The following is a 27038-nucleotide window of genomic DNA, read 5'->3' as shown; positions in this document are numbered from 1 at the left end:
TTTTCCTGCTTTAGCCTTGACTCCTAGGATGGGGGTGTGGCTTGCTAGTGCTCATGCCCAGGGTCATCTGTCATGAACCGGTAAGTGGAGACCCACCAGGACAGCTTTCCTTCCATATTTGAGGGGGAATCCCTATCTCCCACTGGACAATTCTCTAAATCCCAGTGAGTTAGACTCATGGTGTTTGTTGTCTTGAAATACCTCAGAGATGGTGGCCTGTGAAAAATCTCAGTTCTATAATTATCAGTCTGTTCTGGGCTCTCTCATTTCCTAGCTGCTCTTGGCTTTCTTTAATTGGTTTCTGGAGGAGGTATAGTTAGACGGCTATGATGAAACAAGATGGTAAAAGAGTTATCTAGGAAATCAAGAACGAATCATGATGATTATTTAAGATCACACCTCTCCTGCCAGCCTCACAACTGAGATCCGAGGATGAATTGAGATGATGAATGTGAAAATTCTATGAAGACTGCTTGAAGAGTTATGCAAACACAAACTTGCTTTGTTGTTTCCACGTTTGGTTTAAGGAGACGCCAGTACCCTCGTTGGAAACAAACTCAAGTTAGACTTTTTTCTAAAAAAAGGAATGTGCAATCATGGAAAATGGCTATTTTGGTGAAGCACACATCAATTCCAGCTCCCATGCTCCTCCCCCTTTTCAGAAATCTGAAATAGAGGTTTTGCAATTCTTCTCATTCCCCCAAGTACTTCCACTTTCTGTACTTTGCCGGAGTGTCAAGAGATTATTTCAGCAGAAGAAACCTTTCTTCAGATAGGGCTGACCCAGTGCAGTACCCAGGGAAGGGCAAAGGCTTTGGTCAAAGTGGAGGAGTTGGAATTTCCCTGGGACATCCAGGAAGCCTGTGGCTTCAGTGAAGAAAGAAAAGGCTTTTCCTTAAAATGCAAAGGCAAGAGAGATCCAGAATAACTGTCACCATTGGAATAGCCTGTTTCTGTTCACCTTTCCTTCCTTCAAGTAATTGTCCTTTCTCTCTCCTGAAACTCCACTAGTTTCATCAAAACCCCAGAGTATTGTTTTGTCTTGGAAGTTGCTATTCCTTAGTAGCTTCTCTCTCTCTCTCTCTCTCTCTCTCTCTCTCTCTCTCTCTCTCTCTCTCTCTCTCTCACCTTTTATTGATTCTTTGTGGATTTCACATCATACATACTGATTCTAGATCCCATTTACTTCCCTGTGCCCTTACTCCTCCTGCCCTGGCAACCTCCCCCACAAAACAAATTTAAAAGTAAATCCAAAAACAACAACAACAACAAAAAAAAACAGAACCCCCCTCCTCCTCCAAAAAAAAAAAAAAGATCCTCAACAAAACAACCACACACACACACACACACACACACACACACACACACACACACACACACACACAAGAAAAATCTCAGCATGGAAGCTGTAGTGTGGCCCAGTGAGTCACACAGTATACCCTTTAGTCCATACATCTTGTAAGTGTTCATTGCAGTGAACCAGCTGGGGCAGTCCTGGAGAGTTCACCTGGGTGGTGACGATGAGGGGGAGCTGGTGGTCTGACAACCCAGCTATCACCCAGGCTCAGAACCAGGGATATAAGTTAGCCCAATTCAACATAAACCTCATCTATAAACTGCTGGAGGGTCTGGGCCTACAGATCCAAAGCTTCATGATTCCCCATGACACAAACAAACAATAGGATATTCAAGGAGTCCCAGTGAGGACCCAGTATTGATAGTGTAGCAGAAACCAAAGGCTTTGAACCAGACCAATGACCCATTACAATGAACACTTAGTCTGCCCTTTTATACTTTTGAAAGACAGTATACATTGTCAGTAATGACAAATCTTGATGATATAATAAGAATGTTTTGTCATTTTCAAGTCTGATTGTATCAAAGGGGACAATTCTGGTGATATGAATACACTGACAACCTTCTTCAGTGCTTGTCAATACACAGAAGCTGAAAATTCACCACACAGTGGACAGCACAGTTTACTATTGTGTCATATGTACCAAAACAAAGTTTAAAATTCGAAGTGAGTGTTTTTGCTCTTGGGTTAAGAAGGCTTGTGTAACATTAAGTATCCCAATGGAAAAAAATATGCATTTGGAACATTGATAAGGGCCAATTGTATCATTCTACATTCGAAACACTTCAGATCAGGGGTGGCTTTTACTAGATGTAATCATTTGGATAAAATGTAAACTTAATGCTGAATTGCCAGGGTGTGAGTATTGCCACACTATTGCTATGTATTTCAGGCAAGTTTGTTAAAGAGATAAAAATCAAACCGTACTACATTTTACCTAACAAATCCTTTTCTTGCTCACCTCTTCCTGATACACTCATGGCCATTGCATAATTTATCTCAGTGTTTGGCATTTTATTCCTTATTCCTTACATAGCAAATGAGTTTTCCACTTTTCCATTTGGCATTAGGCTATTCCATTGCGGCTTTAACCAGGCTTCTACTGTTGACCGAGCTGCCCTCTCTCGTGTTTTTATTCAAAGTAGGCAATGCTAAAGTGAACATCTTTGCTGCAATTTAATTTTAACTTTCTGTGGGAAGTTTGTTAGAATAAATGGAGTGGTATTCCTGTGCCAAATTTCAAGGAATTTCTGGAAGGTGCGGGTTAGAGAAGTCAGGTGGAGGCACAGAGTTAAGTGCCTCAGAGTCTCCTGATGAGGATGTGGTGAGAGTCAGGACTCATGGGGATGTCTGTTACAGCATGCTGAAATCTCAGGGACAGGGTTTATGGATGCCTTCCTACAGTCAGTCCAAATGTTAGTATTCTCACTGCAAATGGACTTGTTCTACTGAGTGGCCTGGCTGCCACTTTCCTTCAGGGTTAGCTGTGGGTAGAGATGTAGGATTTGGAGAAAGTGATGGGGAGGAACTAAAAAGGCCAAATAGGGAGGTGTGGGTCACTCATGACAGAGGGACCAAGGTATCTTCATTTCTATCCTGCAGCCTGTAATGTTTTCCAAGTCTTTAGCCATAGCCTCAGGCAAAATCATGGCTGCTCTGTGTAAATAGGACCTTGGAAGCTGAAGCTGGTATCAGGTGTGCAGTCATCAAAATTGCTGAAAAGCCCCAGATTCCCACCTCTCTCCTCAGAGAAATTACTGTCATTTATTCACCTTTTCCATTTAGGCTAATGGCTTTTCACTAGTTTTGTCAAACTGCAATTAAATAACTTGGTAAATGTTGCCTTTGACGGAGAGTCTTTTCAAGAGAAACAGCATATTTCAGGAAAGGGAGAAAAGGGGATACAAGGCAGGCCACACTGTGAGAGTTCCGACTTTGTCATCAGCCTGTCCTCTGGGTGGACAGGTAATCCAGGAACTGCCAAGTTGGAAATCTGTTTCAGTCCGTGTAAATGTGAAACGCTTTGTTTACCAATTATTGTGTGCATTGCTTTGCCATCCACCCAGGCTCTACATCCTGAAGACCTTTAAGTTGGCCTGTTTCATTCTCTTGCCTGTCACTGTATTATGAATAATACCAGTGTCTATCCCCACCCACATGGCAAAAAATGTATGTCGGATTTAGTAACTAGCATGCCACACACATACACATAATACTTATTTGTACCATGTCATTCCTAAACATATTGTAGATGTTGAACAATGCTGTTGGGTCATGACATGTCATCACAGGTCTCTAGCTCTCCATCCTATCATTTTTCCAGACATTCCAGTCAAGAAAACACTCCAGCCAACCTTAATTAGAGCTTTCTCTGGAACCTAGAGATGACCACAGTGTGTTTCCAGCCACACTGCGGTATGTATGCGTTTGTAAAATGTATACATTCTCATGCTCTATTACTGCTTCTAAACCCACTTGAAGGCCTTGAGAAGTGCCCAGGGACTGTTTGGAAATGTTGTATTCTTGTTCTAGGCAAAATAATGGGATTAAAAAGTGATGAATGAGGAAGGCAGGGAGAAAGGATTTATAGTGCATGCTGCAAACAAAATGCAACTCACTGTGTTTTCTCCAAAAATCCCTTTGCCTTGGTGGCTAATCCATAAAAGTAAGCCATCATCTGGGAGGCTGGCTAGCACTCAGCCATGAATGAAGACAGAGTGGAGCAGAAAGAGGCCTGCAGAAGGAGGTAATCTCCAAGTAAAGGGAAGGGAAGGGATTGGAATGAGAATACAGGAGGTCAGGAACTGGTGTAATCAATGGGAAGATTGGGTTTATGGAAATCACTGTGTTTCATGTAAAATCAGCTCTCACAATAGCCAAAATAGTATTGTGTTCATTTTGTGTGTGTGTGTAGAAACATCCCACTCATTTAGACTAAGGGTATACTCCAGTTGATAACTGGTGTGACGTCATGCAGCAAGCGGATAGTACAGCTGGAACCAGGACTCTGAAATTCAGGAATGCTGTCTCATGAGACTTGCTTCTTTCCTGCTTCATGGAGAACATGAAAGTTAGAATTCCAATATTCTTCAAAGTGATACAGGTCAGGCCTGGGGTCATTTGATCACAGGACTAGGAGAAATAGAGCCAAGATGGAACAAACTTTTCCTTGCTGGCCTTGGACCAGTCAATGGTCCACAGATCCTCCCCATTTACCTGAATATATTTGTTTGTAGAATACTTGAGCTCTGATTAGTTGCCAGACTTTCTGTAAGTGCTACACACATGGGGGTTCTCCATGCCCCAAATCTGGGTTCAGGGGAGACATGAGAGCAAACATCCTACCACTCTTTTCATCACCGTTGACCTGACCATAATTTCCTCTGCTTATCTGTCTTTTGACACCAATTGAATACATGCAATAAAGTAAATTGATTCATAACTCTTGGTTACTAATTTTTATTTATCCTAAAATGATATTGGCTTGGTGTAGGGGAATATTATTTTAAGGCATGTTTCCTTTGTTTATGTGGCATTTGTTTAACTCTGTGAAGTTGTACTACTTAGCCTGTCTAAAACACCCCATGGTCTAATAAAGAGCCGATTGGCCAATAGCAAGGTAGGAAAGAAGAATAGGCAGGGCTGACAGACAGACAGGATAAATATGAGGAGAAATCTGGGATCTAAGATCTGGGAATGAGAGGAAGGAGGAAGACTTCAGGTGCCAGCCACACAGCCACACAGCCAGACATGGAGTAAGAAGGCAAGAAAGGTAAACAGGAATAGAGAAGGATAAAAACCCCATGAACAAAGATAGATGGGGTAATTTGAGTTAAGAAAAGCTGGCAAGAAACAAAGCTAAGGGCAGGCATTCATAACTAAGAATAAGCCTCCGTGTGTGATTTATTTGGGAGCTGGGTGATAGGCTCCCCCAAAAGTCATAAGAATAAAAAGCCAAAAGAGTAAAACATTGCACAACAGTTTGGGAACTTTGATTAATTCATCTACCTCAAGCTGAATCCCATGGAATCTGCAGGAGCATAATAAAGTATTTTCTACTGAAAATACCTTGCATTTGTGGTCACAGTCTGCATTTCCAAGGACTCCTCACAAGCAGCTACTATTTTTAACAGTATCTCCTTTTATTTTCCTTTCCCAGAGTCGAAAACATGCAAGCAAAGTCCGACTATATTACATGCTTCACCCCAGGGATGGTGGGTGCCCTGCCAAGAGGCTCCGAGCAGAAAATGTGAGTATGTGGTACCACATGATATCATGGGTGATTTGCTACGAATTTTGTAGGTGTAAGAATTGTAGGTGTGTCTATCTGAGTGCCAAAGCGAAAAGAATAGAGGTAATGATCATTTATAGGCTGTGTTACAGAGGGGGCAGACTCCTGTCTATTGGTGTGATTTTCCTTTTTTACCAGAACTTGTTCATACCCTCAGGCTTTTGATGATGTTTCTCTGGAGCCCTTCAGAGAAAGAAGGTGCAGAGGTGCTGGGACAGAACCAGCGTGGGTGACAGGAAGACAGAGCCACCAAAGACAAAATGTGGGAAGACAAGAAGACCTACAGGGCAAAATTGTCAGAAATACCAAGTGCTTTGTTCTTTACATATTTGATTTCTCTGCTGTGTAGAATGGAATGTCAGCTTGTTAATTTATAATGAAGACTGTACATTTCTTCTGCAAAGAGACATACTCGGGCTTTTTGATCAGTGACCCCCTCTCCCTGCGGGAGAATTTACTTGGGAAGACAATGAAAGTTGGGAAGTTGTTTGAGGTATAATGTCAGAGCACTGGGTTCATTCTAGCCAGGCTTTGTTCTTGGCAGGGACTTCAATGTGGGACATCCTCATCCTCTAGCTACAGAGGTCCTGCATGCTAACACTTAACATTAAACACATTAAACATTGGGTTCTGAGAGGCTTTGGTACCGAATTGGTACCTTGTGTTATCAGTTTGTAGCCATTTATCTTCTTTTTAATATATGATCATTGAAAAAATATTGCCAAACATGGACTTTGGGGGGTGGTGGTTTGGGGGAAGGAAATAGAGCATCAAGAAACTGCTTTTGCCTGAAGGTGGAGAGTCCTTGGATTGTCCCCTCACACCAATTACATGTATGCACTTAGCATTGTAGCTTGATCTGATTGCCGATAGACTGACCTATACACTACAGTTGTCATCACTGCCAGACAAGGCAGTGTTTGAAGAAAAAACACAAAACAAAAACAAAAACAAAAAATCAGTGGCATGGAAAGTTTGCAAACCGTCAAAACCCAGAACCAAGTCTGCATTTCACTTTGGCATCTGACACAAGTAATTGATCTTGTGTTGCCTCTGTGGAACACTAGTAAATTATACTTTCCTCACTAGGTTTTGTGACTATTACATGAAACAGTGAACACGATGTACATTGGCAATGTGGTGTAATGAAGAAACAAGTAGACGAGGCAGAAGTGCTGGCAAGAAAGTTGGGAGAGTAGTAAGAGCTTAGTGATGCATAAGGATTGACTTTGATAACACAATGCATTGTTGAGCAGTGTTCAAAAAGAACCACAGAGGCAAAATGTAGGGGATAGGGGAATCCTGCAAAAAGGCCCCACTCATGGAAACTGGTTGCTGAAGGGCTTGTGTTTGCTGGGCTCTAGGATATGAGCGGAGTTTATCTGATGGAGAGGGCCATGCAGGAGGCAGGGAAAGGATGCCAGCATCCTGGCTGCATGTCAGTCAAAATGTCTTGCTAAGCCACAGATGAGTTAGCCTTATGCAACTTTTGCAGGACCTCAGAATCCTGTTCCTACATGGAAATCATACCTTCTACTGATGAACAGCTAGTGTAGAACTGTTTGTATTTCCCCAAATAACCCAGTAGTGGTACCTGGATCCTTTCTCGGGAGTCAAGAATGCTTTAATCTCACAGTTAGAGATGACAAACTTCAGGCCTACTGGATAACTAGCTATTTGGACATATATTATATATGAATGTTGAACTTGTTTGTGAGCATCTTGGCCTCTAAGGGCTAGAAACTGAAAAGGAATGGGCCTCAGACTGACTTTGTATTTGTAGGCTGGAGGACATGGCCTTTGTGTCTTTGAGACGATCTATGATTTGCCTCATGTGGGCTCTGTTCTGGCCAATAACCTTGAACACAGTTCATAGAAGGGGAGACATTTGGATTTTAGAACAAGGAGAATTTTCAAGGCTTCTTTACTTAATGCCCCCTTGAAAACATCCCCTCTATGCATGCTGGGTTCTGGAAAGTTTTATCTACCAATGATTTATTATTTATCAAATCATTTTCCATAACTTATTAATCATGCTATAAAAGAAAATCATGAACAGAAAGGCAGCAAGCTAACTCTGCTTTAGGTGAAGACACTGTTGGTGAATTTGTTACCCCCATGTGTACAGTTCTCAGTAAAATGCCATTTCCACTATGCATTCTGATGTGCTGGGTAGAGCTCAGAAACTATTTCAGCTTCTGTCTGGGCCTCTGAAGGCATGTGCTGTATCAGGAGTAACTTGTATTGTGCAGACTCACACTGACAAAGCAAGAGAATGAACATACCATGTTCAATGACCAATCCATATAGAAAAGGAGAAGACTGACTCCCAACCAGGAGTATTTAGTCCAGCCAAGGAGAACAATCTGCTGTAAGTCATACTTAGATGATGGCGGATTGCTCTTTCTGAAAACAGTCCAAGAAGCCCTGCATTAACTCTATAATAAGAGGCACCCAGCTGTACTGTTCTTGATCAGCGACACCATCCCTAATCTTTATCCCTTGCTGCCGGTTTTGGACCAAGCAGAGAATGGTAGGCATGCACCCGGAACAGTGGCACAGGGTGCTTTGCCTCTTGCTGGCCCTTCCCCAACTTCCCCCACAGCAACCTATAATCAGGGCACAAATGCCTGAAGGCTTCATTGTTTCCTATGAAGAAGCCTCCTTCTCTTCCTGCCTTAGAGTCTCCCTTAAACCCGAGTGATGGTGGCTGGCTCAGGGGTATATCAAATGCCATATAACTAGCTTTTGCACTTAGTAGAGGATCCCTGCTTGTTTCCACAGGGCTGTAACACAAGGATAAGAGCAGCTTCAAACTCACAGCTTTATATGGGATGTCACTCATGTTTGCTTAGCGCTTTGTTTTCACACTTTACTGCTGGCCATCTCTCTGCCAGCAACCTGGCTCCCTGAGGGATCCACAGCTCTTTTGACTTCGGTTTTCCTTCTAGCCTCCCTGATTCCTAGTGCTGTGGTATGTTTGTAACCAGAGTCTAGGACTGAGATGCGCTTCTGCATCTCCTACTTAACTCCAGGAGAGGGGTGGCTTTTGAAAACAGAAAGCAGGTTCCTGAATTTCCCCAGGCTCCTTGTGCATGTCCCTTCTACCCTACTCGCTGCTCTAAGAGGATATGTGGTACCCCACATGTAGAATGGAAGAGAACATCCTATGTTTTAAAACCCTCCATCCATCTCTGTCTCCAGTTTTAGCATTTCTGACTTCCTAAAATCCCCTTCATATACCTGTTCTTAAGACTCTGCAGCTGGAGCTTCTGTCCCACCCTCCCCCCATGCCCTCCCTCCCCCATCCCTCCAAATGTTGAGCAGGACATTTTCCTTTGAGGCCAAAGAGTAAAATCAAATATGAAATCAATTTTTATAGCTGATTGTCTCAAAGATATTTTCAGTAATTCTCGACATGCTCGAATCAGATGGACTTGAGAGATGCACTAGCCCACACTGGCTCTGCCTCGCACCACTGGCCTTCTCATTATCTTCTCCCCATGGATCACATGCTTTGCAAACATCTATTTAGGAAATAGCACTTTAAGGAAAACTGGGGTTTAGATTTTGTTGCTTTTGATTCTCGAAAGGCATAAACGTCTGCCAATCAAAGTTGCCAATCACTACTAAGTAAACAACACATTTTTATATAGTTGTTGTATAATTCCCTGTAAAGGGTGAAGCTTGTGTTTGTTTAGTGTGATGAGGATGCATGGATACACTTTGAGGTCTGAAACTTGCAGCATGGCTTGAGGTCCTTCAGATCCCAGCCAACTTGGAATCCAGGTGGAAGTTGAGTCTAGACTTTTCTTATTACTGAGGTCAAAATAAGAATGAAGACACACACACACACACACACACACACACACACACACACACACACACACACAATGTGCCATAGCATGCCACAACTGAGCTTGTCACACTACTTCTTTTACTCCTGTCCCTGATATGTCTCAGCGCTCTGACCTTTGGCATTGATGCTGAGTCCTGGTCTAGAACAATGTTACTGGCACTTAGTGTTTTCTAAGCAAGTGACACACTTTAGTAGTGTTCACCCTCAACTTCTGTGTAAGGTAGAGACAGGCATTATCTGTCCACAAAGAGACTGAATGACTTGACTCCCCTCAGACAGCTGGTAAATGACAGAGACATGTCTGGGAAAACAGAAAACAAAATCAAAGAAAGCTCTTTTCCCTGGGTGTGTTCCCTAGCTTTCCTATGCTACTTCAGTAGATAGCTTGCATGCCTCCCTAAGTGCTGGAAGACACTAGATCCTCCCTCATTCCAAACGAGTAGGGAAGTTCTGTTTGTAATCTGTCTTATCACAATGTTCTCTATGCTTCTGTAGAGTGACTGAGCATGGGGGAGGGTGTTCCCAGTTGCCCCTGGTAGGTTAGGTTGAGGCTTGGCTTTCTAAGCATGATGGCCCCTTGCTAATTCTTATGAACCAATGAGAAAAGCGGAGAGGGCTTCTGTGAGTGTGGGGTCAATATGAGCCATAGCATTAGGGAGACAGGACAGAAGCCCAAGGTATTTCTAGCAAGGATAGCACTCTGGGCAGTGGTCAGTTTCAGATTTCCAGGAGAGAAGAAGATAAAATGACTTGAAATCCTCCCTCCAAAGACTAGGGGAGCCTGCTACTTACCTCCCTCCCATCTGTGGTGGCTGCTGCAATCCCTGATTCATAACCTGGTTCTTTCTCTGTACTTTTAGCTTCTAGAAGGATCTCAAGAGAGGGGATTTAATAGTGCTGTTTAGATCCCATTTCCAAGTAAGAGCTCATGTCTAAAAGGTCACCAATATGGAGGTGAGATTATTCATCAAATACAACATTAGAAACAAAAGTCTGGGTTAGAAACTGAATGTGGTGGCATGTGCCTATTGTCATAGCACTTAGGAGCTGGAGGCAGGAGGATAGGAGTTCAGGCTCATCCTTGGGGGGGTTTACATAGGGGGTTTGAAGATAGTGAGAGAGGAGAGGGGAGAGAGGGGAAAGATGCAGGAGAGGAGAGATAGATATAGATAGGTAGATAGCTACAGACAAGTAGATAGGTATAGATAGGTAGATAGGTAATAGATAGGTAGATAGGTGACAGGTAGATAGATGACAGATAGATCAATAGAATACATATGAATGTCTGATCTAGTAGACACAGATAGCAGTCTTTCACCTGTAGCCCTAACATGCATTGTGCCCTGCTGACTCTGCTTTCTTCACTGTTATGAGCTGCGTTCATAGTAAAAATTTTAAGGCAGGTGCATTTCCACACCCACTGGGTGTTTGGACTCCTGGACTTCAGAGTTAGAAGATGGGGTTCCTGGCTCTGCTATATATTAGTTTGATAACATTGTTTTAAACTGCTAAACCTTACTTACTATGATTATAACTGGGGCTGTAATTACTGTTTTTTTCTTGTCTTTTAGAAATGTCAAGGGACTCAAATAAAATCTTCCCTTTTGTGGAAGAGTGTGGTAGAGTCTGAAGGGTATGGGAAGTGTTAAGGCAGGGAGACTTGGTTTTGTTTTGTATTATTTCCTGATCTCGTGAGCCTGCCACAATTAATCAGCCCATTTCTATGGAGCTTCTACTATGTGTACATGTGGGGACACATTGCAAAGGACACATGAAGAATGAAATGTTAGGCTTGTTACACACCTGGAGAGGAAAAGGATACACAAAGAAATGAAACAATTAAGTACCATCCTGATGGCAATAAAGCAGGTGACCAGAGAAATTATTGCTTCCCTGGGGCTTGGAAAGTTCTAGAGGACTGGATAAGGTTGGTGGAAGTATGGAGCTTGCTAAGGTTGGGTTCTCATACAAGGTCTCAGAGGCAAGTAAGGTCTTGTGGGGACTTAATGAGGCAGAGACTTCCAAAGACCCTTCACACTGACTTAAAATTAATTAATTGGTTGATTAACTTCATATGCGTGATTTTTTCTTTTACATGTATGTCTCTGTACCATGTGCCTGTCTGTTACACACAGAGCCCGGAAAAGGGTATTGGACTCCCTGGGACTGGAGTTATAGATGGTAATGAGACACCGATGTGGGGGCTGGGAATCAAACCCGAGTCCTCTGTAAGAGCAGCCAGTGGTGGTAACTGCTAGACCATCTCTTCAGCTTCATATTGACTTTTATTCAACATTTATTTAGAAAGACCCTTTAAAAAATTTCCAATAAAATGTTTCTTCTATAGATAAGAAGGAGAAAGGAAGTGCAGTTAAGAGGAAGAGGAGAATTAACAGGGATGGGAGGGGCAAATAAGATCTAGATACATTACATATATGTATGAAGATGTTATCACTAAACACATTATGTGTAATTAGATAAGCTACTAAAACACTAAACAATGATTCTTTTATATTCAAAGTTTATATTCAAAACAAAATCTATATGCCAAGTATAACTTTAAAACTTGTTTGCAATTGGTTAGCTTAGGGATAGTTAAAGTTGCTTGCCTTAGGCCATGATGGAATGGCTTTCATGAACACACTTAGGATTTATTGTTTGAAGTATGTTTCTAGCTTCTCTATGTTTATTATGAGGAACCATGCCCCTCTTTTGTATCCCCCACTCTTTCCCCCCTCTTCCCTCTTGCTTTGCCTCCCCTTACTTCAGGTTGTTACTAGTTTCTGAACAAATGACTTTTTGGGAGCCCGGTAGAAGGTTTGTAATGTAGGTGATGACAAACTGTTGGGTTTTCTTTTGGTGAAAAAAATCATACTCAGAGTCTTGCAAACTTTAAACATAGGCTCTACCACTGAGCTACACTGTCAGCTCCTTAGTCTCCTATCTTTAGGAAATCACAGTTGTTATTCTATTCATGCTCATATTACACACACACACATACACACACACACACATACCAGTTGGCCTGGCCCAAGGCTGGGACTAAATTCTGTAGGAATTCTGTGCAGTTTGCATGTTCAATATGTGAGGGCGATGAAGTGTGGGTGGGTGTCTTGTCTTTGTGAGTAGAGAGTTTCTTGGCTATAGATCAAGTTAGCTTTGCTGAAAGCAATAATCATGTAGATTTAGTCAGTGAAAGTTTGGCTTAATGGGCACTTTGGTTTTATTTTGTCTGATTTCTTCCAGTGCAGGTTCTGTCCCCTTCCAGCTAAGTGACCCAACCCATTCCTCAGCATACTTCCTCCTCTGCCTGATCCTCATGAGGCTCTGGGGAAGCTGGGCTGGAATGTTGGGTGCCCTGGGAGAGTGGCTTGATTGGCAGGGTGGGGCTTGTATTTGGAGGTTGGCAGAGCATGTGCAGCAACAAGTGCAAACCACTATGGACATGGTAAGAATATATGCCAACTAAAAGCTTGGAGCTGAGTAAGGAGGGCTTTGACATGATAGTCTGCTGCAACTGGTAATATAACCATCTGAATGCAGGCAGGAGCTTTCTTTTGCAGGCTGATGCACATCAAGGCTAATAAAAGTCCTGCTTGTGTGGAGAGGAGGTGCTATGATGGCAACTCACTCAAATCATGTTTATTTGTCGTTAGGGCTCATTAGTAGTGGTATCAGATGAAGAGTTCTACACACACACACACACACACACACACACACACACACACACACACACACACACACACACACACACACCACTGCTCATATAAAGTCTCAGTGCTTGTTTAGCTTCAGAGCAGGACACAGTTCAGGGAAACGAGAAGAAAGTGACAACAATTTAATCACCTTAATTAAGGTCACTGGGAATTTGGTCCTAGTGATCTGATTTGTGCCCTGTTGGCCTTAGCTAGTTCTATTGTATTGAGTACAAATAATCCCGCTAATTATTTATGAGACAGAAAATGGGAGTTTGGAGGGCTGTGTCTGGCCTCATCATGGGTGAGCTAGGCAATCATCTTACTCCTGACCCAAATTCCATGTGAAAGTATGGTTTTACATTGACCCCCTTCCCTGGATATGGAGGAAGAGAGACTCTCTCCTGTGAATATGGGGCTCGGGTGTAGTCCAACCTTGCAATATGGGCAGAGCATGACCAGAGCTGATGACCTTCCTCAGTTGGCTTCAACTGATAGAGAAAAATTACAGAGCCTGAGTGCTTAAGCAATGGAAATTTATTTCTGATAGACAGTTTGGTTTTCAGTGAGGGCTGTAGCCTCACACTGCTGGGGTCAGAGGTGAGGGAATTGCAGAGAGTCAACACCTTTGTGTTTTTTCTAGTAAGAACATTAATCTCTTTCATGTGGGCTCCATCTGAATGACTGAATTACTTCACAGACTACTTCTCCAAATAGCACCACATTAGAGATAACTATTATGGTTTCAATATATGGTCTTTGAAGAGACACAGATATTCTGTTGACAGCAACCTTGACTGTTGGCTAGATTTTAGCAGATGTTACTCCAAACAGCTAATTTCATATCACTACAATGATTGCACAGGGACTCTACATATTTGTTTTGAATTGCTCTAAAAGGATTTTTTAAAAGAACTAATGATTATTTTAGACCGGTGAATAGGTAGCACCACTCTTTTTACTGTTCTCTAATCAATATAGACAATTCTTCCTATAGGATCGACAGTCTTTGTTTCCCCCCCTCATTATGGTCTCAGCTATGCATCACAGCCTGCCTTCAAACTTATGATCCTCCTGCCTCAGCTTCCCAAAGACTGGGATTACAGTTATATGCCTCCAGGTCCTGCTGTGCCTTATTTTATCTTATTAGGATCTACTATCATCATACAACAGTTTTGAGAAATATTTTATTTACTTATTACTAGTGTGTATCTTCTCATGTTCATGCATAAGTATGATGTCTGTATGGGAGTGTGTACATACCCATGTGTGTGCAGGTCAGAAGAGAACTTTATGGAGTGAGTTCTGCCTGTCCACCTTTATGTGGATTTGGTCATCAAGTTGTTGTGACAAATCGCTTTATTGGGTAACCCACTTGATTGCCCATACCATACATCTCTCAAACGTCTAGATTCCATTTATTATCAATCTCTGATTTCCTTTACTTTCTTTTAGAGGGTTTCATGTGTTCATTCATTCTTCTCTCTGAGTATGCATATTTTATTTAGTATACATGTTTTCTCTTACTGTTTACCCAAACTGAAAATAAGACTCAGAGAATTTTCAAACTGATTGTCAATTTACTGAAAACCTGCATTCATGAAAATAGAGGGAAGGCCCTCTTGATATCAGCCTATACCAAAGATATCTTTTTCAGAGTCAACACAGTACCATCATTTTTCCAACTTGGTGCATTTGGGTTGCTTTTCTTTTTGCTTATATATTTTTTTTTAAATTTTAAATGGCCTCTGAGAACAGACTTGAAATACTGTCTGGTATGATGTGCCTTAGGGAGAAACCATGTCTTGACTAAGCCCATAATGTATACTAAATAATGTGTCTTTAGAACAGAAACATGTATAAAACAAATTACATATTGATCAGTGCATAGCAATGTAAGCAGGGCTTATGAATATTCCTGGAGGGGTGATGATTCAGTGTTTGCTAATTCAGTGTCTATAATGATTCAATGGGCCATGACATTACAAACCATGAGAGCCTGTCATGTGTGTTTACACATGTACCTACACATGTACAGTTGGGTAGCGTTCCATGGTGTGCATGTATGCCACATAATTTATGTGATTGCCTACTGTTATACTGTTATTTAGGTTTTAATCTTACACATTATCACACAGAATATCCATGCCCTGTTGATAGATGTATATGCACCTCTTGCATGTATAAACTACACACACACACACACACACACACACACACACACACACACACACACACAAGCACACACACACATGCACACGGGGGGGGGTGGGGGAAGAGAGACAGAGAGACAGAGGCAGAGAATGGCAAAGAGACACAGACACAGTGAGACAGACATACACAGAGACACACAGAGAGGGAGAGAGAACTTGCTAGAAGTGGGTTTGCTCAATCAAAACATGTATTTGTAATTTTGACAAGTATTGCTGAGTTTTCAATGTCTTCATAGACACTGTACTTATCAGTCACACTGCCAATACCCATTAGCTCTTGGGGTGCCTCTGTCCATAGACTAGTGGCAGAATGGTACACAGACCTCTCTGGACTTTCTGTGTGTATTCTAAGAACAAATGAACTTTGTTTTTGCCTGAGTTCTCTTTATACTAGGGACATTGCAGTGACATTAATTGTGCAGGTGTGTTCTCACTTTTTCTCCTGATTTACCCTCTGTAGAGGCATGACATGTTGCTGTTCAGAGGTCCCAGTAAGAAGCTGTGACATGATGAATGGCACCATTTCCTGGGTCTTTTTAGTGCTATTTGCAATTTCTATGGTTCTATTAGGGATGGGCCGGCTGCTCTTCTCTGAAAGATCTGAAGAGCAATTAGGAAATCAATAGGCATGAAAGAACAGTTATTTCTGCACCATATTAAATCAGGAGTCAGAAATTAACCACTGGCCAAGTTCAGGCACTTCCTGTTTATGCAAAGTCTGCAAGCTAAGAATGGCTTTTACATTTTTAAATGTTAGAATAAAGTTAGAGGAAGGATAACAATGGTGAAGTATAAAATTAGAATAAGTTCAAATTTTAATGTCTGTAAATAAAGTGTTATGGGAAAATCACCACTTTTATATAAGGCAACTGACTGCTCACATGTTATGGACACAAAATCTCAAAGCTGGGACAGTGAGCATATGTCCCAGAAAACCTAAAATATGCACTCTCTGGTCCATCACAGAATGTGGTAGCCTGCCCCCATTTGACATGGATGGATTTTAGAGTTGGACTGTGTGTGTGTGTGGGGGGGGTAGTCAGCAGTTGACACTCCTTTAGGCTTCTGTCGTCAGATTCACAGCAATGCTCTCTGCAGGTGATACAGGTGACAGTGCCAGTCTGCTTTCCACTCACAGAGTTTTAGGTTTATTTGCCATAAGGTTGAAGGTTTTGCCAGTATGGAAGACCTTGTGTGGAGATTTGCATTGGAAATGTTTCCCAAGGGTTCCTGTGTTTGAGGGCTTGGACTGCAAGGCTTTGGAGAGGAGGTCATCAGGGGTGACTAGATCATGAAGGACACAAAGGCCTGATCTCACCAAGGAAACAATCCACTGAATTTGTAACTGAGTGGGCCAGTAGGAGTTAGGACCTGCATACCCAGAGGAAACATGTCATTGTGTATCTTTGAAGGGGATATCTTGTCCTTTCTTTCACTCTTTCATGATATAAAAAATGCCAATTTCCCCCCTTTGATCACTAGTACTACCCTGATATCCCCTCTCTATTGCCCCTGGCAATAGAGGGACCTTAGGATGGTCCCTTTTCCTTGCTTGCTTGCTGTAGTCACTCTAGAATCTGTACTCTACATCTGAAGACTTGGAGCTAGGAAACCTCAGAAGAGAGAGAACACATGGCATTTGTCTTTCTGAATTTGGATTACCTCACTCAATATGATCTGTTATCCTTCCATTTACCTGAACAATTTCACTATTTCATTTTTATTTTTACAAAAAGCATTCCATAGTGTATATGTACCAAATTTCAGTATCTACTCATCAACTGAAGGGACATTTTGTTTGTTTCTATTTCCTAGCTATTGTGAATAAGAACATGACTGAACAAGTATCTGTGTAGTAGAATGTCACACCCTTTAGAGTTGTGTCAAGCAGTGGTAAGGCTGGGTCATAAGGTAGATTTTTTTTTTAAGTTTGTGATTTCTTTTACACTGATCTCCATTGTGGCTATACCAGTGTTCAATCCCACCAATAGTGAATGAGTGTATCCTATTCCCCATGTCCCCTTTAGCATTTGTTGCTAGTTATTTTGTTCATATTTGCCATCCTGCCCAGGTTAAGTCTAAAAGTGAAGTCTAAAAGCAAAGATCTGAGTTTCCCTAATTGCTAGGGATTATGGGAATTTTTGAGATCTTTCTTGCACTTTTCCCCACTTTGTTTGTGAACTCTCTGCTCAGACCTCAGGCCTAGTTTTGAATAGGACATTTGATGTTAATTTTATTACTATGTTTTTTATTTTCTTTTACATTCTTTACATATTATGGATATTAATCATTCTTGTCAGATGTGTACCTGGCAAAATACCCTCCTGCATCCTGTGGGCTGCCTCTTTACCTGATTGATTGTTTCTTTAGCTCTACAGAAGCATTTTGACTCTCTGAAGTCCCATTTGTCAATTGCTGGCCTGAATTCCTGGGTGAACTGAGTCCTATTCAGAAACTCCTTTCTTACACACATGTCATGTACTTATGTTCTAGCATTTTCAGGTTTCACATTTAGGTATTTCATCTATTTGGAATTGGCAATGTGATAGACACAGATCTAATTCTATTCTTAGGCATGTGGACATCCGGTTTTCCTAGCACCATTTGTTCACAATACTTTCTTTTCTTCAATGCTTTTGTCCTGTTTGTTAAATATCAAATGACGGAAGACTCATGTTTGAGTCTTCAGTTTTGTTCTGTTGATCTACATGTCTGTTTTTGTACCAGTATCGTATTGTATTATTACTATGGCTCTGTAATATATCTTAAGATCTGGGATGGGTTATCTTTCCAGCATTGTTCTTTTTCTCAAAATCTTTTTGACTAGTGTCTTTTTGGTTCCAGGTGATTTTAGGATAGTTATTTCTATTTCTGTGAATGATGAAATGGAGATTTTTATTCTTATTGCATTGAATTTTAAATAGCTTTTGATAAAATGGTCATTTTCACAATATTAATTCTACAAATCCATGAGCATAGAATGTATTTCCATTTTCTAGTGCCTTTCTCGATTTCTTTCTTCAGAAGTTTTAAAGTTTTCATTTTAGAGGTCTTTTGCTTCCTTAGTTATGTGTATTCTAGATATTTTATTTTCTATGGTGCTATTGTGAAAAGAATATGTTCATGATCACTTTCTTGTATATTTGTTGGTGGTATATAGGAAAGTTACTGATTTGTGCAGGTTGTTACTGTGTCCTGTTGCAGAGTTTATATTTTCTAGAAGTTTTCTTGTAGTTTTTTTGGAGAGGATCTCTAATGTATAATATATCATCTAAAAATAGGGATAGTCTAACTTCTTCTTTCTCTGTTTGTAGCCCTTAAATTTTCTGCTTTTGCCTTATTGTTCTAGAGAGTTCTTTGAACACAATATTGAAGAAGTGTGAGGATAGTGACATCCCTGTCTTGTTCTGATTTCAGTGGGGTTGCTTCAAGTTTTTTCTTTATGTAGGATGATGTTGGGTGCAAAAAATAAACAGGAACATCAAAATTAAATGACACCATACATCAAATGGATTTAAGAAATATCTATAGAATATTCTCCTCAACCACTGAAGAACAAGCATTCTACTCATCAGACCATGGAAACTTCTCTAAAAAAAAAACCCACATCCTGGGACATAAAACGAATCTCTAAAAATTCACAAAGATTGAAATGGTTCCATGCATCCCATCTGCCCATAAGGCAATAAAACTTACAATTGACAGCAAACAAATCTCTAGTAAATACACATAAAATTATGGAGATTAAACAACTCCCTACTGCATGTTGAATGGGCCAGAGAAAAACATCAAGAAAGAAATTAAAATTTTCCTATAACTAAATAAAAATAAAACACAACCAAATTTCTTTTACACATTTAGAGTGGTTCCTACAAGGGAAATTAATAGTTGTAAGTGCCTATCTTAAAAAATCAAAGCTGGGAAGTGGTGGTGTACTCCTTTAACCCTAGCAGGCAGAGGCAGAGGCAGAGGCAGGGGCAGGGGCAGGGGCAGGGCAGGGCAGGGCAGGGGCAGGGGCAGGAAGATATCTGTGAGTTCAAGTCCAGCCTGGTCAACAGAATGAGTTCCAGGACAGCTGGTGCTACATAGAAAAACCCTATCTCAAAAAGCAGCAAATACAAAAACACAAATCAGAAAGTTTACAAAAATAAATGATTTAATGATGCAACTCGAAAATTTGGAAAAACAAGAACAAACCAAATCTAAACCTAGTTGATGGCAGAAAACAGTAATCAGATCAGACATTAATGACACAGGAGCAAAAAAAAAAAAAAACAATATGAAAAATGGAGCAGGTTCTTTGAGAAGATAAATAAGATTGCCTTCCTTTGAATAGATACAAAGAGGGAAACAAAATCATCTTAAGTTGTTGCCTTGTAAACAGCATAGCTAATATTCAAAATTAATGTTGTTTGGTTTTAGAACTCAAGGCCTACAAAGTTGTGATTTACACACTTATCCTTTCTTTTAGGAAATGTCAATTAATTGTAAACCAAGTCAGGATACCTTGCTGACTTGTTAAATTCTTTATAGTATTTACTGGGATAGTACAGAAATAGGCATTAATGTAAGGATTCTTTTTTTTCCTGCAGATGTTTTATTTGAATTAGAAACAAGATTGTTTTACATGACAATCCCAGTTCCCTCTCCCTCCCCTCCTTCCCTACCACTACCCTAGCTAAAACCCTACCTATCACATATCCCTTCTGCTCCCCTGGATGGTGAGGCCTTCCATAGGGTGTCATCAGAGTCTATTGTATCCTTTATGGATAGGGCCTAGGCCCACCCCCTTGTGTCTTGGCTCAGGGAGTATTCCTCTATGTAGAATGGGCTCCCAAAGTCCACAACTATGCTAGGGATAAATACTGATCTACTACAGGAGGTCTCATAGATTTCCAAGGTTTAATGTAAGGATTCTTGTAACTGTATAAAAGTAGGAAAATCCATGAGAACTTTGGGACCAGGGGAAACTTATCAAGAGATGATAGTTGAACTTGGTTTAGAAGCTGACTGGTAAGTAAGTGAAGAATTGAGGGGGCCACATGACAGTGTGCCCTTTAATGATGAGAGCAGTGGTTGCAGTGAGAAACATGGAAGAAACTGATGGGGGATAATTAAGTAGGTAGAAATGATTGGATTGGATGCCTATAGAGGAGGAGGTTTTCTGAATGACTTCCATATGTTTAGCACCTACACAACAAAGAGGGTGGACTGATGTCTGGCTGTGATATTCAAGGTTATAACTGCCAAGAATAGAAAGAAATGAGGAGCTGGCAGATTGCAAAGGTACCTTTCTCCAGGCTGGTCCAGGTTAACACAGACTGAGGAGGATCAACTTGTGTAAAGGTTCAGTTCACTTCTGGCCAGGGGGACAGTAAGCACCACAGAGAGTAAAGTGGGTGAAATTTTGTCCTCAGAGGAGTGTCTTTCCAGTGCTCCTCTTTTCTTCTGGTGGAGGAGACCTCAGGTCAAGCCCAGTCACACAGAAGCACCGGCCAAGGGTACCCTATAGATGCACTGAGAACTTAGTGTCTGTCTCAGTTTCACTTTTATTGCTGTGACAAAACATCCTGGCACAAAGCAACTAAGTAGAGAGAGGGTTTATGTTACGATAAATCTTTCTGCCAAAAGCCGCCTGAGCCCCACTGCCACGTGTGAGCTTTATGCCAGCCGCCCGCCCGAGTTAGTCCCAGATGAATACACAGAAACTTGTATTAGGTACAAAGCTGCTTGGCCAATGACTAGGATTCCTCATCTGTTAGCTCAGTCTTAATTATCATAAATCTATATATTTTATAAGACTTATCTAATCGGATGCCTTATTGGTGTCCCTCCTTGCCCGTGGATCACATTGTGCTGCTGGAGCAGGGGCGGAGGGGAAAAGAGGGACGCCTCCTGTTTCTCCTTCTTTAAATATGTGTCTCCTTGCTATGTCACTTCCTGCCTGGATCACCACTTCTCTACTACATTTCCCAGAATCCTCTTTGACTCCTAGTCCTGTCTAACTTGGTGTCTCAATGGCCAAACAGTATTTTATTTAACAATCAATAAGATAAACATATACAGTACATTCCCCATCAAGGGTTTATTTTTAGCTCATAATCCCTGGTTATCATTGTGGGAAAAGTCACAGTGGCCGGCACTTGAAGTAGCTTATCAATTCCAAGTCCACCCTTAAAAGCAGAGAAAATGCATGAGTGCTTGCTTCCTTGTGCTGAGTCCTATTTCACCATCCTCATTGAGTTCAGTATCCTCTTTTTTAGGGAATGGTGCCTTCCATGGTGGGCTAAGTCTACCTAGATCAACTAAAGTAATCAAGACAATACCTTGCAGACATGTTCACAGGCCAACCTGATATAGACAGTCCCTCATTAATGCCCTCTTCCAGGTGATTCCATGTTGTGTTCAATTGACAATTCAAACCATCTCTCACAGTGTTAGAAGCTGTTGCCCCATATTAGGCCAGTAGCAGTGGTCTGTTTTTCCTGAGAAGGGTACAGATGTTGACATAATTTGGGCATGTGACTCCACCAGAACTAGGGGTATTTAAAGGTCCAGCTCTGGTATAACCTTGGGAATTCAGCAGTGATGGAACCGGAGAGCTCAGTATTAGACCCTATGAAGTGAGGGACAAGTTCATCATTGCATGCTGACCCCTTCCCATAGAGGCTTCCTTGCATGGTCGTTTACTTTGTTATAGGATAGTGCCCTATTGCTATTCCTTGAAAAAATTACAATTAAAAACAATTTTAACTGAAAATTTGTTATTTGCACAGAAAGTCTTAGCAATGAAGTATATATGGATTTGGATGTGAGTTATAAGTCATCAAACTACAGGGAAAGAATAGAAGATACCAAGGAGGTACCATATAGAGGGAGACATTTTAGTTTTACAGAGAAATCAGGCACTAGGGAAATGTCTGGAGATCTACAAAGATTACACCAGCTAACAATCTAAGTAACAGAGGAGAGGCTACCTTAAATGCCCTCCCCTGATAATGAGATTGATGACTGACTTATATGCCACCCGATAGCCCTCATCCAGCAGCTGGTAGAAGTAGAAGCAGACACCCACAACTAATCACTGAACTGAACTGTAGTCCAGTTGCAGAGAAGGATGAGTGAAGAGCAAAGGGGTCCAGACCAGGCTGGTGAAACTCACAGAAACAGCTGACCTGAAAATCCAGGAACTCTTGCTCCCCAGACTGATAGCTGGGATACCAGCATGGGACTGATCCAGACCCCAGGAACATGGATTTCAGTGAGGAAACCTTGGAAATCTACAAGACCTCCTGTAGTAGTTCAGTACTTATCCCTAGCATAGGTGTGGACTTTGGGAGCCCATTCCACATAGAGGAATATTCCCTGAACCAAGACACACAGGGGTGACCCTAGGCCCTATCCCAAAGGACACGATAGACTCTGATGACACCCTATGGAAGGCCTCACCATCCATGGGGAGCAGAAAGGAAGGGTTTTAGTTGGGGAGTGGTAGTGGAGGAGAGGGAGAGGGAACTGGGAATGTCATGTAAAACAATCTTGTTTCTAATTCAAATAAGACAATCTGCAAAAAAAAATTATCAAACTACCTTTGTTAAAAACAGTATTTTGTGAATTGAATTTGTTTGAGGACTCTATACATGTAAGAATGTGCCATGTTCTTGGTCTGTCTTAGTTAGGGTTACTACTATCACTGTGATGAAAGACCATGACCAAAAGCATCTTAGGAATGAAAGGGTTTGTTTTACTCATAGTTCCATATAACAGTTCATCATCAAAAGAAGTGAGGGCAGGAACTCAAGCAGGGCAGGAACCTGGAGGGAGGAACAGATACAGAGGTCATGGAGGGGTGCTGCTTACTGGCATGTTCCTTCCTCCTGCCTTTGTCAGACAGTTTTCTTATAGAACCAGGACCACCAGCCCTGTGGAGATAGCACCACACACAATGGGCTGGGCCCTCCCCCATCAATCACTAAGAAAATGACCTACAGGGTTGCCTGAAGCCCAAACTTATGGAGGCATTTTCTCAGTTGAGGTTACTTTTTTTCTGATAACTCTAGCTTATTCCAAATTGAACTAAAATTAGTGCATGGTGTCTTTAATAACTGGAACCCAAAATGCCATCCAGCAGTTCAGATGTGTCTTGAGCAGTTGTTTGGGGTCTGGGAGTATGTGTTCTGCCTCATCAGCCTCCTGTGTGATCACTGGTTGGCTCCAGAACTCAGAACTGTTCTCTTCTACCCCCATTTTCTTCCACAAATCAGGGCCCTTCACAGGAAGTGATTGCAGTCAGAGAGCTATCTTTCTTTCTAGATCTGCACTATGCCATTCTGCCTAAGATTATGGTCCTGTCTGGTGGGAGTGGGGAGATCACCATGCCTGATGGTCTTAAGTCATGCAGGCCACAACTCCAACCATATGTCTGCCTTTGTGTGAGAATGTACCCTTGAAAATGAATCAAAGTATATATTTTTTGTTCAGGGATTTTTGAATAAAAGAACTCTGGTGACAACAAACTGAAAAATTGATTTTGTTATGTGGTAATTATTCTCTCACTTCTTTTCTGAAATGTTAGTTTTATTTGCTGGCATTTCTTGGAGGCACGGCTCACTGTCAGACAGAATTTTGGATCCCTAGATACAACTTGAAGAGTCCCTTGCACATGTGCCTGGTTTCTTCCCTCTCCTTTCTGCTCTCCTTCCCATCTGAATTGTTTCCTGAGAGATTTCTTGGGTTAATATTCTTGATTCCTAAATAGTAAGTCTATTTTCCTTTCAGTAACATTTTATTCTACATTGACTTTTTGTCGTGATTCTTTCCTTAGTGTTTGGATCTGTCTGTCTCTTATTGGAGTACAGGGATGGGTCCCAGAGGGTACTGTTTGCTTTTCTTTCTTTGCCCTACATAGCACAAGGAGTCTTTGTTCCCATGAAAGCATTACATTAATCAAGCTTGCTGTCTTCCCATTAGGTGACCCCATGTGACCATTTCAATTCTCCTTAGTAACCCATGGGCATTCCTTGTGTTCAGAATTGTTATTGTTGCAGAAGGAAGAGGCCTTTACTATAATTTGCCCAGTGGCTGTTTGGCTTTTTTTTTCTTTTTTAGGTTCACATACTTGCACATACACATGTGCGGACACATAAACATTCTTATGCACACATACACATATACAAACATACACAAACTAACACACATGTACATGGAAAAACCATGCATGCACATACACACAGAAACACACATGCACATGTGTACACATACTCATTAACACAGAGGAAAACATGCATGCACATACACAGAAACACACATTTATGTGCATATACACACACAGTGTCACACATACACACACACACAAATGCAAACACACAGGCACACACCCCTTTCATTTTTTTCCCCTTGACTTAACTTCAGCCAAGGGTTGTGACATAAGAATACAAGATACATTTATAGCATGCATGATCTGAATTTGGTGCAGGGAGTGCTAAGGCAATGGTGGCTGCCTCCTGGCATGTAAACAATGGTGAACGGTGCTGCACTGAGTTCTACTTATTTGCAGTTCAGCGTCTTTTTGGACTTGGATCCAGCAAACGTTTCCTGTGCACCTGCCCTCAATCACAGAAGGCCCTGAGAACTGTGCATATGGAGTCTTATGTAAGCCTCAGAATTGCCATGTGAGCCATGTTACATCAGCTCCACAGACGAGGCAAGAAGTTTAGGGGGCGGTAGAAGCCGAGATTGGACCAAAACTGAGGTCAGGAATACAGGGAAAGCTCAGCTGGTGAAAATACTTGCCTGTACAAGCCTGATGACCCAAGTTCTGTCCCCGGAATTCATGTAAAGGCGGGAGGGAAAAACCATCTCTATCATATTGTCCTCTCATCTCCATGGGATGTGTGCATTCCCCCTTCTTACACACTCACAACAACAATAATAATTAAGTAAACAGCAACACTGAGGGCTTATAGTATCTAGTACTTTTCTGTATTGCCACTTCCTGTGGCTGCCTCTGATGTATTCAGTTCCTTTAATTTAAAGTGTAAATTCTGTCTCCTTGATGGTACAGCTCCTTTACATAGAGGTGCCATGAACATGCAGACCCCTCTCACAAGGTACATCCATGACATAAGACTCACACCTGTACGAGGCTAGTGTACTGGGCAAGGGGTTGTCCTCACTATGCTTCCCTAGGTCTCTGTTAAGAGCTGATGGCTTTGAAGACCTGTTAGATTTTTGAGTGTCATATTCTATCAGTTCAGTGTCAGAGAAGGGGAGGGACAGACTTTAGGAACTACCTTGGGATCAAATCTTTTAATGTCTGCTAGCTGAATGATCTTAAGTCAAATCCCTCCATTTTTCTTAGAACAAGTGTCCTCTTCTGAAATTGTAACAATAAATGTGATAATGGAAACACAAAGCAGAAAATATATTTGCATAGGCAAGAAAGATACTTGACACTTGTCTTCTGTTCTTCTCCTTCACCATGGGACCAGCAGTGGGCAACCTCTTTCCAATTAATTTTATACTTGACAGAGTGGAATGCCCACCAAAGACCCAATTAGTATGAGCTAGTACAGCATAGGTTGCAGGTACAAGACTAAATGTTTCTGGGAGACACTTTGGTTCTGTTTCGTCTCTTCATTTTGTAGGAGAAGCCTTAAGTAATTGGCAAGGAACTAGAAAAGCTGAGAGGAAACATTACAGTGCTCAAAACCATTCCGTTTTGAAGAACCTAAGCTAATTCTGAGTAAAGAATATAGTGCTGGCAATTGTACAGTCAAGCTTGGCTCAGAGGCACAAGTACACCTTGCCATTACTTGACTGATATGCAGCCTAAATTCTTCAACCTGGCCAGAGGAGAAGGGAGACTTCTAGAAGAGCTCCAGATGACAGTGTACAGCACTCAGCTGTGTGTGCTGAGCCCTTGGTTGTATTCCTGTCTTTTCTACTCTCAGGCAGCACTATTCAGCCTTGACACGGTGACTTTAATAGATATTAAACATGTGACTGTTTAAGCGTGTCATTCTTGAAGCCCTGCTGAAGCTCTGTGGAAGTGTATGTGAGTGAGCATTGTGTAGGGCTATTACCTGCTCACAACAGGAGCCATCCCTTTTGATGTGTAGTACTGTAGAGCATAATGGGCTTGTGATCATACGTAATTCATCTATTAGCTTTGTCTTCTTGCCAAGCATACTTAAAAGAAAAGTCACATGGAGCTGGAGATTATTTTTATTGTGAATTCATGATGGGAAATGCATTTTCCTTTGAACTTGTTATTTGGTTTTGCAGTTGACCTTTAAAGGCACATCTGTGGCTTCAGCGACGTTAGACCTTGGCAAACATTATCCTCTATATAATTTGAATAGTCATTAGGACTTTGGTGATAAGCATATCATAAGACATAGGGTTGGTTTGTAGATTATTTTGCTATTTAATCATAAAAGAAAAAAAATTGTCATGTTTTGTTGGTGCATTGAGTGATCGTTAACCTTTCTTTATTAAATTTCCTTCTCATATTTTGGCCATGTGTAATCCTAGAAGGTCACTGGTTGGCATTAGCAACCTCAGAAATAAATGGTCACAATGTCACATCATGGAATTGACAAATTAGTTGTTTGATCTCTCA

The 27038-nt window shown here is 41.4% G+C and overlaps 1 protein-coding gene across 1 annotated transcript in view; it reads left to right on the top strand.

Annotated features, from left to right (window-relative positions):
- Positions 1-27038, top strand: part of Zmat4 (zinc finger matrin-type 4) — a 281105-nt gene that overhangs the window by 50332 nt on the left and 203735 nt on the right. The window contains exon 2 of the mRNA XM_035453381.1: positions 5517-5606. Coding sequence (XP_035309272.1) covers positions 5517-5606 — 90 coding nt within the window. The remainder of the gene's footprint in view (positions 1-5516; positions 5607-27038) is intronic.

This window comes from Cricetulus griseus (genome assembly GCF_003668045.3).
Source record: "Cricetulus griseus strain 17A/GY chromosome 1 unlocalized genomic scaffold, alternate assembly CriGri-PICRH-1.0 chr1_1, whole genome shotgun sequence".
In the NCBI taxonomy this organism is placed as follows: Eukaryota; Metazoa; Chordata; class Mammalia; order Rodentia; family Cricetidae; genus Cricetulus; species Cricetulus griseus.
The sequence above is the reverse complement of the archived record's forward strand: the minus strand, read 5'-3'. Positions and strand labels throughout refer to the sequence as shown.